Below are 19,002 nucleotides of genomic sequence, written 5' to 3'. Positions count from 1 at the left end.
TGATTCGCTCTGAGCTTTTCACCCGTGCAGCACGTTAACCTACACAAGTGTCTCAGTGTTGTTTATTCACCTGACTGTTTGTTAACTGTAAATCTTTGACAGTGATGCAGCAAAACAGGATGAATTAGGTCATAATATGAGAATCACAAGGGCATGGTCATAACAGCAGTAACAAAGACAGGCGTGTGTCATTAGATATCATGATGCATTGTCTTCTGTACACACCAGTTTGCTTTAACTTTACCTGTGCATGTGTGAAATTCCACTTTGTGTTCCCAGAATTTGTTTTGTGTGTTTATTCATAATGCAGGTAATATTTTGGAAATGGGAAAAAAATCCTTAAAATGTAATGTATATATGAGGTCTATATTACACAAGTGTGTTTAGCGTGATCTTACATAGCTCGTGTAATTTAACACTGGCGGTTGTATTCTTAGACCCAAGTGCATTCGTCTCTGTGATTCTAAGGGTATGGATGGGCTGCCAGAAAGCAGGGTGAACTACATCGCAGTGCTTCTGGGTGACGTCCACGATGCATGGGCTCCACTCTTTACCATTGCTTAAAAACACACAAAAAATGCTATTTAGAGTTAATGACAACTGAAATATGTGCTAAAAACAGCAAAGATAGTACAACCAATTCACCACAGCTCAATACTGAAGCCTCTAAATAAATGTCAGGCTGATATAAATGTAGTGTGTACATGTCAGCTCTGAGAGTCTGTTCCGCCAAGGCTTATGGTGTTTACAGTGACCAGATAAAGCTGTGTAGTGTGTGGTCTGTAAATTCCAGATGAATTATTAAGAATCAGTCTCTTCTAGTGTTTCCCAATAAGAATTTTTTCGAAGTGTGCCAAACATTTACCAGTGAGACAAAAGATAAAATGAACAGAAATGACAATGGCACAAGTGAAATTATTTACCTCAACAGCAAAAAGGTAACAGATCTAATAGCCCTTTTGTGGTTCAGTGCTTCAGTATGCTTACATCTCAGAGTAGAAAAGTCATATTGTGACTGTATTTGTTTACACTTATTATTTATTTGTTGAATTGTCCACCAGCTGAATGTCTAATCTTTACTCAGCAGTCCTTAAGAGTCAGTCTTGTTCCTGCTAGTGTCTACTGCAGTCCATGAAAACACTTTAAATGTGTATTGTTTCCTGTTTGAGAACACTACAGTTTGCAAAGGTATGCGTGCCCAGCTTAAGAGCCATATGACAAGTTGGAGGAAGAACAGCAGACTCAAAGAAGGATAATTTGATATATACTATATATTAGCATACTACTCAAACTATACACACTGCATTCAAAATTCAACTCTGTGCAGTAACTAGCTCTTACCTGAAGGAGGCATTATACTCTGCTGGCAGAAAGGTCTTTACAGTTTCTACCCAGGAGCAGCGAACATGTGTGTGATTGGGCACTTGACAGGAAATGGTCAGCCGCCCAGGGGGATCTGGGGAACAGTAGTAAGGCATAGATCATTTTCAGGATAGAAAGGGAGTGATGTTTTTCAGAGCTCTGTTATAAGTTGTTATATATTTTAAAGTTTATATGGCTTGTCTTCAAGTCTAAAATTAACAGCTCGGTGTCTGTGCCCTAGTTTCCTGCACATTAACCAAAATATTGAATGACCAGTACCATGGAAAAATTCCCTGAACTTCAAAAGGAAGCCTACTTAGGGAGATGCTTCCTGTGCAAGACAGTTATAGGAAGTGGGAGGCAATTTTGTCTAATTGATAAACGATAAGACCAGTTTCCTCTGAGGACCAGCATTGGTGCTCTGATTATCACTGTTTCAGTAAGTTGTCCTGTTAAATTCCTTCATTAAAAATGCAGATCCAGAGGGAAATAAAAACATGTTGAGATAAATTTGTAAAAGAAATGAGAATTTCTCAGGGGCACAAACATAAACTTCCTCTAAGATCTGTAGGGGATTGGGAGACTTACTGTATACATGGGGCCTGTAACACAGGGATGCAAACAGGTTTCTGCTTAGAAAACTGAATTTTTGAAGGCTGCAGTCCCATGCCAAAAGACTAGATACAGAACAGACCTTTTTAATGGTGCTAACCCATAAATTAAGAGCAAGCTTAACAAGTCACAGGAACACTTACGGCCCAGCCTGAGTTTTATAGAACGGAGGAGCCGCCCACTGTTGTCATAGCAGCTGTAGGTGCCCTGCGCTGAATGGTTGACACGCAGCAGGACTAAGCTTCCATTTGGTGTCACTTGATGCCATGGTAACACTGCGCTGTGGCTGAGATGCCACGACACAGGTAACCTAGTCAGGGACATGTTAGACTTTGGTTATTATGCTTTAGGGGACTTTATCTCAACTCCAATCCTAGATTAGAACAATAACAGTAAGCACCTAATATCAAAAACATACATGTTACAACATTCATTTATAAAGAAACTACAACTAACACAACATCAGTACAGGTTATATTACATTCATTTTTATTGTGCCAGCCCCCCTTTTGTTTAAAATAAAGAAGTACATCTTATTACTTTTTTTGAGCAACACACTACTTTCTTCTGCTATGTAAGTCAAACAATAACAAAATGCACAGTTTGTTGATGCCATTAAGAAGCCGTCCTTATTCATGTCAAGTCATGTACATTATTTAGCTGCATTATGACAAGAAAGGTGCAAGTAAAGTTAACCAAATTAATGATAACTGTTAACTTGCAGCTATTGAAGCCAATAGTAACTGTATGGGCAGAAAACTACTGTTAAACACGCCAGTGCTTCACTCAAGCATGACAAAAACAGGATGAAGGCACATACAATACACTACAGGACAATGAACAATTTTAGCAGTAGAGTAAAGGCATGAATATACCTGAGACTGACCATTTGAGCAATTAGGTATACGCCATAAAAAGATAAGGTTTCTATTGTCCTGTGGACGACACAGTATATGTTCGTATAATCAACTAATTCTTCAGAATCTTTTCTGATGGAATTTGCTGGCATTATGCTTCAGTTATGTGTAGTATCTTATTTTTGTCTCATCTCTGTAAAGCTTACGGGTTTTTCTTTTAAGTAAGATATCTGCTGTTAAGTTTCTTTGTTGTAATTAAGGCCTCGGTTAAGCAGGCCTAAAGACCACTTGGCAACCTCCAGTCACTAGTGAAAAATATATTCCTATTGGCTGGCAAGTGGTTGTTGGCTAAAATTGGTTGAGGAAGGAGTACTAAAAACCTCCTTGTGATTGCTTTGGTTGCTAGAGGATTGCCGCATTCACCCATGGTTCACCCAAGACCCTGGCCTATCTGCACCAAACCACCAAATTGTAGTAAAACTTGAAAAATTGTGCTTTACAGCTGAAACCAGCACATTTAAAAAGGTGCAACATTATATTTTCCTGATTTGCACTGCATCTTAGCAAGTAAGTGGCAAGTCTTTGTGTGTCAATTCGATGTCTACCCTACATACTACAGGAAATAGCAGCAAACTGAAGTGACCAAAGTAATCAGAGGAGGTTTTGGGGGCATTAACATGTACTTCTTTGCAATGAATTTAACCTGGCAAAAGCAAGCAATTTCCTGCAACAGCTCTGGGAATACACGCACAATTCCTCAGCGACCAGTGGTTACCAGTGACTGACTGGCCTTAAGCCAATATGACTGAGGCTTAGCGATTGAATTCACAGCACACTCCAGCAACCACTCTCGAAACAGCTTCCCTAATGACCCTAATGGTAGTTAACAGATGGCTGCAAACTGGTTTCTAGGCCGATGACACTGGGGACTATGGCAAACTTCTTTTGACACCAACATTAAAAATGAACCTTCTGAGTAAGAAAATAACTAAGAAAAACAATGAGTCTAACAGTTTTTCAGTATATCAATTAATATCATCAAAACCTTTATGACAAATTTGCTCTGCGTGCAAATGCATGGAGATGCTATACTGAACAACTCTTTCCAACACCACAACAAGTGTGCTAGTGTGTTGCTCTTTTTTCTTCCTTACCTGATTTCCGAATTATTGCATGCCAGTGTCACATTCGACTCCAAGCGCCCATACTGCTCGCCTGACACTGCAAACACAGACATCGCATAAAATATTAAAGCACTGTGTTGTCTGGCTTGCAGTATCTGCACATTGCACAATCTAACATACCATGTGTCAGCATTGTCTGTATTAATGTGATTCAAGCGGCACCATTTACAGTATATTCTGCCGTGTCACAATAACATGACCATACAAGGCAAGGGATCCTGCAGACACCAGGCTGAGGAGACTTTGGCTCACAGTATAAAGCTGCTCCATCATTAAAGTAATATTACTGTGTATCAGCAAATCCAATCTGGGAGCCATTTAATAATGGACAGAGGATCAGTGAAACGTTTCACCAAAATACCAGGAACATCCTGTCGTACTGGCTTCTACAAAAGGAGACAGTACGGCAGGTCGTGTGAGAGTTTTAAACTTGGAAGTGCTGTAATATGAAAAGTGTTCACTTTCTACAATATGGAACCTTCAATTTTCTTGTTGATAACGCTCACTCATTGATTACAGAAGACTCAAAATCACCTTGGTTTCCCAGTCTTAACTTCACAAAGACACAGTAACATATTTCACGGTGACTTGTATTTATTTCTATTTCAAATTACTGCTGTATTGAATAATGGAGATAACTTTAGTTTTATCTGCTGAGATTTTTTAGGTTTTATCTCTGATATCCTCCTCTTCACCAGCTTTGCTGCAGCTATGCTTTAATCCATAGACAACTATGGCAACCTAACAGTTTAGGGCTTTTTGGTATATTATTTATTAAACAATGTAAGATTAGATACAGATGTAACCTTGTAGTTTTAAAGATCATTCTCCAATTTAAATCCAGCAACAATGGATACTAATGACTCTGGATATGAAATTTTGATATCAGTAATATTCTTTGTAATCTGCAAAACTACAACATGCTGTCACACAAAATTGCAGGGTGGTGCAGATTTGAAGGAATACTAAGACTAGTGTATACCTGAGCAAATATTTGAGGTGGCTGTAGTGATTTGCAAACTTGATACACTATCTCCAGTATGAGTATCTGTGTGTATGTTTAGCTTGGCTACAAAAAGTGAATGCCAGCATTTATAGTAGATTCAGTGTGAAGGAAAAGAAAAACAAAACAAAAACACTGACTGCCAGTCTGCCACGAACACACCTTCATTAATGTTAACCTCAATCACTCAGGCATGCATACTCCCTGCCGACCTCTCCTCCCTTGGTAGCAAACAATCTACCCCAGGTTTGTGATTCTGCATTTTCCATTAATTCAGCTTTTTTTGTATCTTATTATCTTGTAACAAACTTAATAAAGTGGCTTCATTAAGCTGAAACCTCCTTTTATGTTCAGAAATCACATGGAGAAGAAGAGGCATCTACTATATGTTGTTACATATATTATTTTTCCCCCTCCCATAACAACTGCGTATGCCCTTTGGGGACCAACTAAGTAAATCCTAAATTAAATTTGACACATACTCAAGATGACGACTTTACTGACAGCAGTTTCAATATTTGGTTTTCACTGGCACTCCTGCTGTTAGTAGCTGTGCAAAATGAGACCGCTGGGAAAAGAGGAACAATGATCCACAGTGACTTTGTGGTTGCATTTATATTTTTGAGCGTAGGAGATAAATGCTCAAAGAGGAGAGTACAAAGCTGAGTGACATTAGAAACAGAGCTGTGATAGAAAGATACATCTAAAACTTTCAAAATGAGAAAAACGCTCTCCAGTTTCAATAATGGAAATAAAAATAAGCCTGCATCTTGTTATTTACGGTTTGAATTAATTTGATCAGTTTAATTGCTCTTCAATCAACAACTTAATGAGTAAGATCTGGAAACATTAAAAGAAAAAAAGCTTGTAAGGGTTCAGGCAAAACTCAAACAAAAAAAATCCAAAAAAACAAAACTACAGATTTCTGAAAAATAAATAAATACTTTACTTTTACGATTGCTAGATCAAGGTCTTAGAGACTTGAAGGCACAGAATCCAAGGTGTTTGAAGTACAGACTGACATTTCTGGAGTCTTTAATGATTTGGCGTGCCATACCATCAACCGATGTTGGTGGTGGTTGGTTTTATCCAAAGTCTAAAGCCAACTATTTCCTTTTCCAGTAGGACTTGGCATTTCCCCATGGTGCCCAAACTACTGCCAAATTGTTTCCTGATGTCACTACTGTGCTTTGTTGGACAGCCAGAGGTATTTGTCTGAAAGATGAGAAATAACCAACTCCAAAATACAGGTGAGCTAAGGTATGTTATCAAAGCTACCCAGCAGTGATTGAGTGATTCATGGTAAAGGAGCCACAAGCAAATAAGACATACTTTTTAGAAGTTATATATTTCTTTATTGTAAATCCTTTTTTGATTGATCTTAGTAAATGTTCTAATAATCTGAGATAATTGATTTCTAATTTCCATGTGCTATAAGTCATAATTATCAAAATAAAAGAAAAGATATGCAACATTTCAATTTATGTGTAATGAATATATTGCATTGCAATTTCTTATTTTAATTATGCATTTCGACTTTCCACCTTGATTAGATACGTGTGCATTGTGCAGTGAACAGAAAACAGGGAGAAAGCGTGTGAGGGCATACATGCACCAAAGGCCCTCGGGTCCAAGTTGAGATTGGGCTGCTGCATTTAGCCTTTTGGGATATGGGTACCTGCTTAACCTGCAAGCTAAACCAGTAGCCATTTAACTGTAACTTCTATATAAAAAGGTTTAATCATTCAACCCCACTTGTGTCCATATAACAAAACAAGCGTAGTAGGTTAAATATTACCTTTCACCTTTATCTTTTCGTATTGTTTCATCTTCTGTGTAATACTTTCCTTCCCTCCACTTTTGTTCTTGTAGAGCCTCTCCCAACAGCTTTACCCAGATTTTCTTTTCCCCTTCAACCACTGAAAACACACACACACACACACACACACACACAAAATCCTCCCTCTGTTTCTGCGTTTGTGAGTGTGTGAGCATGTATGTGTCCTACCCGGGGCCTTGGTGCAGCTCAAAGATTTGGCTGGTCTGAATGTGTGTATTCATGTTTTATTGGCAGTGAAGTACATTATTCCCCAAACCCGCAGCGTTCCACTCATATCTGATTCTGCCTCTGGCAAGAGGACCCAGACATGTGCACAGGCGCACACAGACATAAAACCACACACATAAATGTGCATTTAAGTACACATACCCACATACATGGACACACGTGCATAGGCACACACACACACACACACACACACACACACACACACACACACACACACACACACACACACAGGAAGGTTGCAGGTCTCTCCTAACATTGAAATCCGATGGCAGGGTGGACACAGAAATTGCAAGCTGTGTGAAACTTAGTATTTTCCAGACAATAAAAACTGAGTGTGGAATTGCTGCAGGGAAAAGAAGGGGAAAAAAGGAGAACTGAAAAGGAAACATTTTGACAGTTTCAGCTGAAGGTCTATGGGCAAGCTGTTCATTTTGTTGGAGTAATTAAGAAAAAAAGAAAGTGAGAAAGAATCTCAATGCTGTAGAAATCTGTGCACTAAGGCCAAAAAGGCTCAACAATAAAATTCTTGTTGGAACAAAAGTGAGTAATGAGACTTTCTCTGGTCACGGCTCTTCTAACAATTTCATTTTTCATAGTAAATGCACTGGGTTTAAAAAAAAAGAAAAGAAATTAAAAATATGTTTCCTTCTTCCATTCTGTTGCAGGAGCTTTATATCTCACAAGTACTTGCAGTCAAGATAAGTCAAGAGCACCCAAAATAGCTGACACAGGAATCTGTCCCTGATCCTTAACACAATATGTGTGTAAGTACATGTGTTTGCACATGAATTTGAAAGTGCACTGTCACAGATCTTCTTGTTAAAACAGAAAAGGTCTTTCCGCAAAGTGTTCAAATGCAGTTTGTGTGTGCGCATGTGTCTCACCTTCATCGGTCCAGATCTGAGCACAACTGGGACACAGTGACCACGATAAAAACCAGATGACTGTCAGACACACAGGGCTGAACAAAAGGCCTGGCATCTAGAAAGAAAGAGAGATCGAGTCAGGAATAGAGGTAGCATTATGATTAGGAGTTATTTTAAAGCATTAACATGAGCAGCAGCAGCATTATCATCATCATCACCTCCATTCTGGGTCCATTTTGTACTAGAAAATTGGTATGAAAACAAAAATGTGCCCATAAACAACCTGAATTTTCCATTTCTTTTGTCAGTTTCCTCACAGCAGAAACTACATACCGATGTATAAATGGCTTAGAAACATGTTCCATGCAATTACTTGACAAATCATGCCGTACATGCTTCTTCCTTATTACTGAAAATTCAGTATCAGAAACTATCCAAGTCCAAAAATGCATAGAGCCTGGCCAAGACCACTGTTTGCCTCCATCCCTCAGTGGTGGAACTGTTGAGAGATTTTTTTCTCCTCAAAATTAAAAACAGATTTCCCAAATAAAACAAAAGTGAAAATATGTTGGACAAGACTCTAGGTTTCCATTTGCCAAAAAAAAAAAAAAGATCGTCAGCTCCACATGTGTTGGAGAAGTCATCTATCTTCAAGTTTTCTATAAATTCTCCATTTCTTTTCCCAGATGTTCTGAATTTAAGACAATGAAGGTTCAGTGTTTAGGCTCCAATCACTGTGATGATTGGAGCTAAAGTCTAATTATCTGCTGGCATTCTTAAACTAAGATATGAGGCATGATGATGTCTGCATCTGCACTGTTGGCATGCTACATTTCCTAATTAGCACTACATGCAAAGTACAGCTTGATTGCAATTTAGCATTGTGTATAAAATTAAATCTATAAAATTTTTGGAACACTATTAAGTGTATTCAAGAGGCAAAGCATGGTGCAGCCGTGCCACCCGTCATAGCTAATTGACATTGCTTTAAACTGACGGCTGCCAACCACGAATGTCTCATTTTGTAAAATGCCAGTTGCCTCGACTCCTATCTCCTCGCATCTCTTCCTCCTGTGTCTGAGGTAGGAGGGACTGACGCACACAGAGAGGAGGCGAGGGGAAAAAAATCAAATATGTAGAAACTGCGAAATGAGATAAGGGGATGATACTCTCTAAAAACTTCCTGTTGGAACTTTCAGAAACCAGATCATTTCAGCAAACCCTCTCATTATATTTCACACAATGATTGGTCAGATGTGTGAATGTGAGAAAGTGCACCGAGCTTTAAATGCTTTTATCCTTTGTTACATAACCACATAACTTGCAACAATTTTACTTTAAACAACAAGACGCAAAACTATGGATGTCTTCCTGTGTAGTGTGATTAAAAAACAGACAAGGCAAGCAAGGACTTCAAAAAAAAAGAAAAAAGAAAAAGAAAGTTCCAACTCCACACAAGCTCAGGGACAGTCACATGAACCCTTCCTGACTGCTTCTTTATCCATATGAGACACACATCAGTAAATAACATATAAAAATGTTTAATCAGGCATGTTTAAAAAAAATTAAAAATAAATCCAGAAAAATTGGTTTGACCCACAGCAAAGAATAAGAAGCACAATGATTTTATAATGTTATAAAGTTACTCATAATTCAACTTCACTCTTTTGAACTGCTCAATGTCATGTTTGTATAAATGAAAATGTAGGGTTGATTGTGGGTTAATCCTGCCTGGTGAAGTCATCACAATGAGGTAAGAACAAACTTCTTTTATTTGTACAGAAACTGCACTTCTTTCAATGTCAGAGAGAAACATGGTTCATGAAAGAAAATATCAGGAGCGAGTTAGAAGGCCACAGAGACCTTCAGTGAGCTTATCTAACAGTCTTTTCGTGGTATGAAATCCGACAATAACAAGAAACACAAAGAAGGGAGTAGGCGGAGAAATCAAGTGCTAGATTAATTAACCTCCAAATCCAGGGGACTATTTCTTTTTTTCTTCTTTTTAGTCTAATGTACACTCGAGATTTTTCCATGAGTACGTATACTAACATCACCACCTTATAGTCAAGTTTCTTTAATATTTACAGTTTTATGGCATGGTCATTATAGAATAGCATAACAGTGAGAAACATTTCAAAGAGAGTGGTTAGAAGTTCTTTGACTTTTAAGCTTATATACAATGTTGTGCAAAATGCACCCTATTTTCTCGATGTTTTTCTAGGGCTCTTCTTTGGATCTTGGCTGCATTTTGCTTCAATCTTTGCCAAGGTCATCCCACACTGCTTCAACAATGCTGAGATCCAGGTTTTGGAAAGGCCAATCCATGGATGATAGTGCTCCACTGTGTTTTTCTATCCAGGTATGCTTTTATTGCATTAGCAGTGTGTTTGGGATTGTTGTCATACTGAAGAAAATGAAGCCGCTGCCAATCAGATGGTTTCCAGATGGTGGATCAAAATCTCATGGTACTTTTCTGAGTTCATAATTATATCAATTTTGATACAATCCCCAAAACCACTGGTTGAAATGCAGCCCCAACCCATGACAGAGCCTCCAACTGTGAGAGTCTACACATGACTGTAGACACTCACTGTTGTTCCTCTCCCCTTACCTCTTCTGTGTATATCAACAACAATTAGAATCAGGTATTTGACATTTGGATTAATCAGTCCTTAACACTTGTTACCACTGATTTTCAATCCAGTTCTTGTGTAATTTGGAATACGTCAGTCTTTTCTCACTGGTGCCCTTTCTTAAGAAGCTTCAGTGAACAGCAGATGAATCAGCTAAAGGTGCATCTCTCAGGTGCTGTGTCAGGTTTTGCTGGATTTCCCCCCCAATTTCCTTAGCTGTAAATAGGATTTTGGCTCTTTTTTTGGTGCAACTTCTTTCGCCTTGCACTTGTCCAGTTTTTTAAGGATACAGTTCACACTATAACAAGATGTCCCAAGTTTTAAGCTAATAGCTTTTTGAGAATCATCTTGTTGGCACAAAAATACTATTTGCCTGTCAAACTGTCTTATCTCACATTTTTGACAGGTTCAACTAAATGGAAACAAACTGTACTTTAATGACAGGCTGCTCCTATCAAAGGGTCTGGGGAGCTATTAGTCAATAGCACTTTAAAAAAAATATTGTAAAACTCGGTAAAAAAAAAAAAGAAAGAAAAAAAAAAGAAAAAGAAAAGAAAAAGTTCTTCACAAAGTAAAGAACAATTCACCCTAAAAATGAGCTGTGATTCAAGACTTCTGCACAATATCGTATATCCTTTCCAAAGACAACCTTAAAAAAGCAATCTGAGTCTAGGAATCATTGTTTCGTTTCAGGGGGAAAAAAAGTTTGTTCCAAAAAGCTTCAGACATACTTTTTGGTTCCTATAATAATACCTACGGCAAGATTTTAGCAATACATGACACAAAAGACATGAGATAAACTCTTATTTGATATCAATGTCTTTTTTTCTTAGTTAATGGCTTTTTTTTTTTTTCACTGTGCGCCAAAATTTAGACAACAGACATTTTCACTGCTACCTTCTCAATCATTGTCGTAATTATCAACATAGCATGTGTGTGGATTAGACAAACATGAAAAAAGAATAGGTTGCAAAATATCATTTGTTGAGACTACAAATCAATTTAATAATGAATCCTATTTTACTTTTGTAAATAGTGGAAAAAATAATTCATAGTTCCCTATGTTACCATTTACAGCAGATTTTGAGGAATCACAATACTTCCATCATAATTTTGTGTTATACTAGCAATACAAATATGTCGATGTCTATTCAAAAGCACTTTAAACCATTCACCTCTGGTTCTTGGCATCTCAGCAAAAGAGATCATATGTTTGTTTAAACCATAAAATAAATAATCAGCTTTCATCTGGACATGAAGGTGTTGTGTTTGGCTGATGTAAGTGCTGTGAGTTTGCCAATGTCTAAGCAATGGTTACGATGTGTTTAGTAAATTTTAGACACTGATTTAGAGTGTTGTGAATAAAATAATACAGTTAATGGTAGGACTTAATGTAAGCCAAATAGGATGACGGCTGCATAATGATCTCAGAGCAAAACAAAAGCATAGTGATACACAGGGCAAAACACAATGGTAGGGTGTAGTGGTGTCGAAACACTCACACCTATTGTTTGCCATGTAAACCCACACCATTGGACTAAAGATACTTAATTATGCCGTTAAGCAGCATCAGTGCAGATCAGCTATCTCAAAGAGATAATGTTCATCATATTCACTCACTGGATTCACAAATTCAAGCTGCTGTACCAAGTATTGTACAATGTACTTTGTAATGCCTCCATTTTAAAGACCATTTGCTATCTATTTGAAGTTATGTGACACAATTTTAAAATATTTTTAAGTAACGAAACTTATGCAAAACTATAAAGCTGACTACTTTGTCACAAAAGACAAGTAAACCCTAAAAAAAATAAATTTATTTTAACTCTACATAATTTCAGATAATCAGAAACCATTTATTTAGATTTAGAAGTCCTACTTTTATATGTTCAGCCATATCTTCTTATTAGTACTGGCACAAGCTCAGTTCCAGGTTAAAACAGTTTAAACCCATGATTACAAACTCATTTATCAGAAATTTACAGCTGATTTAAATCATCTTATATTTTTTTTTTTCATAACATCTTTTAACAATCAAAATTTTTAAGGAAAATATCAGACTGATCCATTGGTACTGCTTCCTTTCTAGTAGGTGTAGCATGTGTGTTTGCCAAAAAACTAAGGCACCATCAGTGTCTCGCAAAATTGAATCGCCTAAAGATGTTTTTGAAAACCAGATAGGGGAGCAAAGACTCCACTTTCCACTGGTGTTCTGGCACAGCAGTGTTACATTCAGTGCCGTAATGTCACACATCACACACTCAGCAACTTTAAACCTCAGACTGCGATCTCCATTTTTACACAGACTTAGCTACATTACTTAGGTGGAGCTACCCAACACTCGGGTATTATAACACTAATTCATATAATAATAGTATTATGAAACTTTACACTATATTATGATTTGCCTATTGCACTACAGTATGTGCTGAAGAGTCCAATGATGGAGGTCCCACATTCAAAAGTGTAGTGACAATTCAACCTTTGCACAGCAGTGATTTATGCAGGAATGGTCTTAAAATATGTATTTTCTATGTTTTACCAATCTTTACTATTATTTAATGAGATACTAACAGCAGAAGGTGGTTGTGATGCATGTATTAGCTGTCTGCCTACCACCACTAAAGAACAAAACTAGAAGAACACATTACCAACTACCAGGTGGAGGACTAGCACAACATGTGTAGCATGCTCAAGTCGAATGTTACTGTAAGACATGTTACTGTAAGACAAAACACACAAACCCAAAGTCCACTATAGACATCCAAGGATTTTTTCCTTATTTCAAAAAACAAACATAAATAAGGTCTAGTGCAAACTCTGGGCAGCTATTTGAGAATGGATACTGGTGTCTAAAGCTATCACTTTATGAGATCAACAAAGTCAACAATGTTAGGTACACTATGTCTGGAAACAGTTTTAATTTCTCATGGGCGACATTGTCATATTTACTGTTGTCTAATGTGAAAAAAGGTAAATATTTGTTGACAGGCATGAATGGGTAAAGGGAATATTTATTCAGATCCTTGGATAAAACAAATTCTAACCTGATATCTCACACGAGGTATTCATATTGATGACTGTCCACCATCTCTAGCCTGCTAGCTTTTTCAGACCTGAATAAATTGTTTTTTTTTAACTACTTTACTCCTCAGTGAGTGCTTGGCTATACTCTCTACACAGTAAAACATCCATATTCTGAACACCTTTGTTTGTTTGAGTAAATATTTCATCGCCCATTCCTCATCATACCATAGGCTAAATCATTTTGTTCAAGTTTTGTTTTGTTCAAGTTTTTAAATAATTTTTTTAACAAAACGTATAAACAAGAAAAAATTTATACAGTGAGTCATTTGAAAAGTGGAGGTTAAGGAGAAGTACAGCATGCATATCTGTATAAAATCCAGGTTAAATCACCCATAAATCGGCTCAAGAGTTGGGAGTTCGCCTTGTAATCGGAAGGTTGCCGGTTCGAGCCCCAGCTTGGACAGTCTCGGTCGTTGTGTCCTCGGGCAAGACACTTCACCTGTTGCCTACTGGTGGTGGTCAGAGGGCCCGGTGGCGCCAGTGTTCGGCAGCCTCGCCTTTGTCAGTGCGCCCCAGGGTGGCTGTGGCTACAATGTAGCTGCCATCACCAGTGTGTGAATGTGTGCGTGAATGGGTGAATGACTGAATGTGTAAAACGCTTTGGGGTCCTTAGGGACTAGTAAAGCACTATACAAATACATTTACAATTTAAACGTGCTTTAACCTCCTAGGACCTGGCGTCCACATATGTGGACATCACATTTTGGGTTATTTGGACCAAAATACTCAATTTTGCTCTACAAGTGCCTGATATCCACTTACGAGGACATTATACTGCTACTGTTCTATCAAAATTTGAAACAAATATCCTCATATGTGGCTCTGATTTTTCATAAAAACAAAAATAAGCCCCAATATGCATCGGGCCCCAATATGCCCAAATATCAAAGAGAAATTAAAAATGCATGCCGTGGAAGAGTTCGGGTCTTAAAACTCTATAAAGGAACATAGAAGCACTCTATTCCCAATGATGCATATCATGTGGCAATGTAGTGTTATCTATACAACACTCTAAGCTAGTTGCTTACTGTTTAAGACCTTGACACGTGCTTGTTTTCCTTACTCCGCTTAGCAATGGGACCTTGGCCACATTTTCCACACTGTAAAAAGGCCAAATTTGAGTTGAGTGAGCAAATGTTTAAGAAAACTGAGCCGTGCCAAAATAGTTTATTAACAGCGCAATCAACAGAAAATCTGTGACTGAGCTTAAAAGCTCATCTAACCTAAACTACCAAGTTTATGAATACATAATGCGATTTCCTAAAAATCAAACAGGGAAAAATGTGGGATAGTGGATTAGTATCATTTAAAAGCAGGGCATGCAGCTCTAAGGCTGGGAAGTACTTTGCATTATGTGGCATTCTTCAAAAAGTGGCTAGTCCTTCCAAGAACTGGACCAACCCATCCAAGAAATTAAAATAACAACCCACTGTAACTATAGTCTTGCTGAAATGGGCATCCACCAAAGGAAATGCTGCCTGTTTCTACAGTAGAACTGCGGTCACAAAGACATTGAGTAAAGTTGGGCTCGTTTTTAATCAACTTTGCACTAATAATTGCAAGAATAGCAGAAAAGTAATGCAAAAAGTGACACAAAAGTAAACAAATTAAGTAATGCACAGCTATATAAAATGAGTGTTGAGTATTTCAATATATTGTCCATACAGCTGTAATGTCACTGCCCTTCAAGCAATTGTTTAAATATGTATCCAGACCAGCTTAATCCTCTACTGGAATAATACAACCGTTTTTAAATTCACTTAAGTGCTATCAATTTAACTAACTGAGTAGATGTAAACAGTGCCTCAGATATGGGAAACTTAAAAGGTCTTTACAACTGCTTGCCTTGTCTTTTTTGTTGCTTTTTTCCCCAGGTTTTTCCTGTTTTATAGTGCCTTCCTCGGGTGCTAGAATGCTCAAGGATTACTATACATAAATATGTCATTGTTTAAAATATCTTACCATATTCCACGTCCTCCTTTTATCCATAGCCACCAGAGCAGATAATGCTGAACTCACTTCCACATAATTTTTTCCATTCACACCTCTTATCTCTGCCTACCCCTCTCAAAACTTTAGAGGTCTCATTTTCTCCCTCCCTGCTTGTGTTTTCCTGATCAGGCATTTTCCATCTCTGTTGCCAGACAGTACAAGGTCCAGTAAATATATTTACGCAAACATTTCTAATTCCTCTTCCCTAATACTTGGAGACAATGCTTCTCCCTGAGACCAAAAAGCTAATCTGTCCTCTCATTAATAAGCAACACATTCCTGCTCATTCTCTGTGTTGACATCCAGGACCAGGATTTCAACTACACGAGTAAATAAACAATATTTATGGATGGTTATGAATGATATCCTGGGTTTAAAACATTTGTTCATTGAAGAATATTTTCACCACAACTGTAGTTAACAAGTCACTCATTTGTGGACATTTTTTCCACAAGTTAGCTGTGGTTAATAAGTCACTCTATTATGGAAGGCTGCATCATACCCTCGAAACAGTTAACTGTCAGAGTTTGAATCCCTAGTTTAAAGTGTGAATCTGAAATTGGTTAACTGTTCCTGAAGATCTTCAAGATGTTGGAGACCAGTCTGTAGCAGCAAGTGCTATTTACTTTTCTGTTTTCTGCTGGTGGGCTTAGCAACAGTGCCAGATATGCCAGCAGAACCAACAAACTGATTCAGAAGGTCAGTGTTGAGAAACTGGAGGTGTCTTGAGTCAGTGAGGGACAGGATATCACTGAAAAATAATAGAAAATAATAGTTCATCTCTGTTAGATGAAGCTTCTCAACTGAGTTTAGAATTTCATCCTAGTACCTTAAGCTAATGTCTTAGGCTACTGTATTACTAGGGATTATTCGGGACCAAAGCTCTTTCCTTAGCCAAAGAAAAGTGAAAACTGATTTACAACTGTATGTTGTTATTTTGTTTTGGATATTTCTTCCCTTTTTAGAGAACGTTCCCAGCTGTTTAATCTTATAGTAAATGAGTGATTTGAATGTACACTGCTGTGACAACAGATAAATAATAAACAAACAAAAAAACATAAGAAACCCTACCTTGCACCTACAACTGCTATAATAAATACAGTATAATAATACAAATAAGTGAAACTTTTGAGTCCCTCACCCCTTCTTCTATGCCAAAGTGAAATTCTCTCTTTGGTTATTTTTCAAATCTAAATTATTAGCTTAAAAAACTATTTGAACCATCTTCTGAAATTTCATGAAAAACCATGAACTGTGATGATAAACTTTTCAAGGTGAAGCTAAAAGGTACCAATGACAGTTCATTATTGCCACTGAAAGCACAGCTGACCTCGTTCTTCAACCAATCTCTGTGATACTAGACCTCCACAGCTGAAGGAACCTGACTGATAAAATCTGTACAAGCCCGGGATTACCACAAAGCACTTACTGAGCAGGTTGAAGTTGTCTTCCAAATACATAAGTGGAGAACTACGCTTTTATTTAGTGTATACGTTATGAGTTAGAGTGAACTATGATGTGCTACGGTGCTTATTTAGTCTAGTGGTTACTGGAACACAAGTCTAAATACAAAATTACCACCACGCCTTGAAAAAACCGAAGGACCACTAAGAGATTCTCCAGTTTCTATTCTTTCTTTTCATAAGGTGTGTGTGTGTGTGTGTGTGTGTGTGTGTGTGTGTGTGTGTGTGTGTGTGTGTGTGTGTGTGTGTGTGTGTGTCTGTTCTCTGACTCACCACCACCAGTCACCTTTCTACTGTAACTCTTCGAGCAAGACCTAGAATAGACAGGGGAATGTAGCCATGGATTCTGTCACTAGGATGCACCCGTGAAGAAAGTATTCCCACATGCCCAAAGATGCAAAACAACAGCTGCCTTAAGTCTATCAATGAGACATTTACTCTTGAAAATGAAACTGCTCCTATTTTTGTAGACTTCTATGCCTTTTAGTGCATTCCAGAGTATTAAGAATAACTGATACAAGGGAACTTGTAGAAATGTCTTCCAACCCATCCAACAGAGATGACTTTCACCTTTGAACTGGTTAAGTTATCCTGACAAAAAGGCAAGCAATAACTGCAACTCCAGTAGCTCTAAAATAAGGAAAGTCAAACACAGATGTGTCATTTTACTTTAAAAAATGTGATTATAAAAAGAACTTCATAGTAAAATGAGGCGTGCACACACTGACAGTGAATAATCCAATCCAAAAGGAATCTCTATTAGCCAGTCCTCTCGTTGGCAGCACAATCCCACATGGTGAGTCACTCAGACTCTGGCATGCCACGGCACATTCAAACAGCTTTACAAGAGAAGAAACGAGACAGAGAATGAGAGAGAAAATAGAGCAGAAGAAACAGAGAGAAAGGACAAAGAGCAAACGACTGGAGGCTAAAATGTAGACAAAAATTAACAAATGGAAATAAATGGTAATGTTAAGTGTAAAAAAGAAATGCACAAAAACTATTAGACACACTCTCATACAGACTCACTGTTTTACTGTCCAGTGACAAAAACAATATTACAGGATGTCCTGTTCATAAAGACGAGTCACTGGAGTCGATGTCATCAATCAAACATTAACCTACATGATGTTTAATTTAGAATATTGCCTGCATTGTTAGGTCATCAGCTTGTACATGAGTACGTGTGTGTGTGTGTGTGTGTGTGTGTGTGTGTGTGTGTCACTTCATTCAAGAAAACAATGATGATCAACTGAGGGATTACCTAACCTAAGCATGTATATTGTGTGTGTCTGTGTGAGACAGAGTTAAAAAAGTACACAGTGTGCGCTAAACCAACAACATGGCTTATTGCAAGATGATGGGCAAGGACTACAATGACACTGGTGTTTACCCAGGTCACTATGGCAATCACCGCACACCCACTCTGTCTGACCTTTCCAGTGACAAAAACACTGCCGACTGGCATGTGTGTGTTTGTATTTCCACATGTCAAGAGCTTCATTATGCGTCAGGCTTCCTGTAAGTTTGTGGACATATATCTTTCAGCTTATTTGTATGCCTATCCAAGTAAGTGGAAAATACTCACTGATATGGATGTGATTGCGCACCCATGTCAGTGTGAAATAGAGATGCATGCAGTCTAAGTGTATCCCAGTCGATTTATCCGTTTGTGAAAGTGTGGGAAACTGAGTTGGTGGTACAAGTGTGAGCAGAAGATACTGATATCCACAAGTGCACCCGAAACAGAAAAGGTGTGTTGCAGGACTGTGTTTTTGTTGCTTTTTTCCTTCATTTATTTTGGTTTTTCTGAAAGGCAGCTCCTTTCAGAGGCTTAAATATTTGATACATTTTAATGTTAGTTTTAAATTT

General features: G+C 37.8%; 1 protein-coding gene across 3 annotated transcripts in view; it reads right to left on the bottom strand.

The window, feature by feature from the left end:
* il11ra (interleukin 11 receptor subunit alpha) overlaps nt 1–19,002 on the bottom strand; it is a 53,093-nt gene that overhangs the window by 8,531 nt on the left and 25,560 nt on the right. For all 3 annotated transcript variants that reach the window (XM_086300299.1, XM_086300298.1, XM_086300301.1), the window contains exons 2-6: nt 7,971–8,067; nt 3,986–4,052; nt 2,118–2,284; nt 1,342–1,456; nt 399–559 (exon numbers count right to left, since the gene is read on the bottom strand). In XM_086300299.1, coding sequence (XP_086156425.1) covers nt 399–559; nt 1,342–1,456; nt 2,118–2,284; nt 3,986–4,052; nt 7,971–8,067 — 607 coding nt within the window. The remainder of the gene's footprint in view (nt 1–398; nt 560–1,341; nt 1,457–2,117; nt 2,285–3,985; nt 4,053–7,970; nt 8,068–19,002) is intronic.

The sequence above is a fragment of the Aulonocara sp. 'chitande type north' Nkhata Bay genome, linkage group LG7, assembly GCF_057382095.1.
Source record: "Aulonocara sp. 'chitande type north' Nkhata Bay isolate Kocher_YH1m ecotype deep benthic linkage group LG7, A_spYH_male_GT1.1, whole genome shotgun sequence".
NCBI classification, from domain to species: domain Eukaryota; kingdom Metazoa; phylum Chordata; class Actinopteri; order Cichliformes; family Cichlidae; genus Aulonocara; species Aulonocara sp. 'chitande type north' Nkhata Bay.
This window is presented reverse-complemented; position numbering and strand designations above follow the sequence as displayed.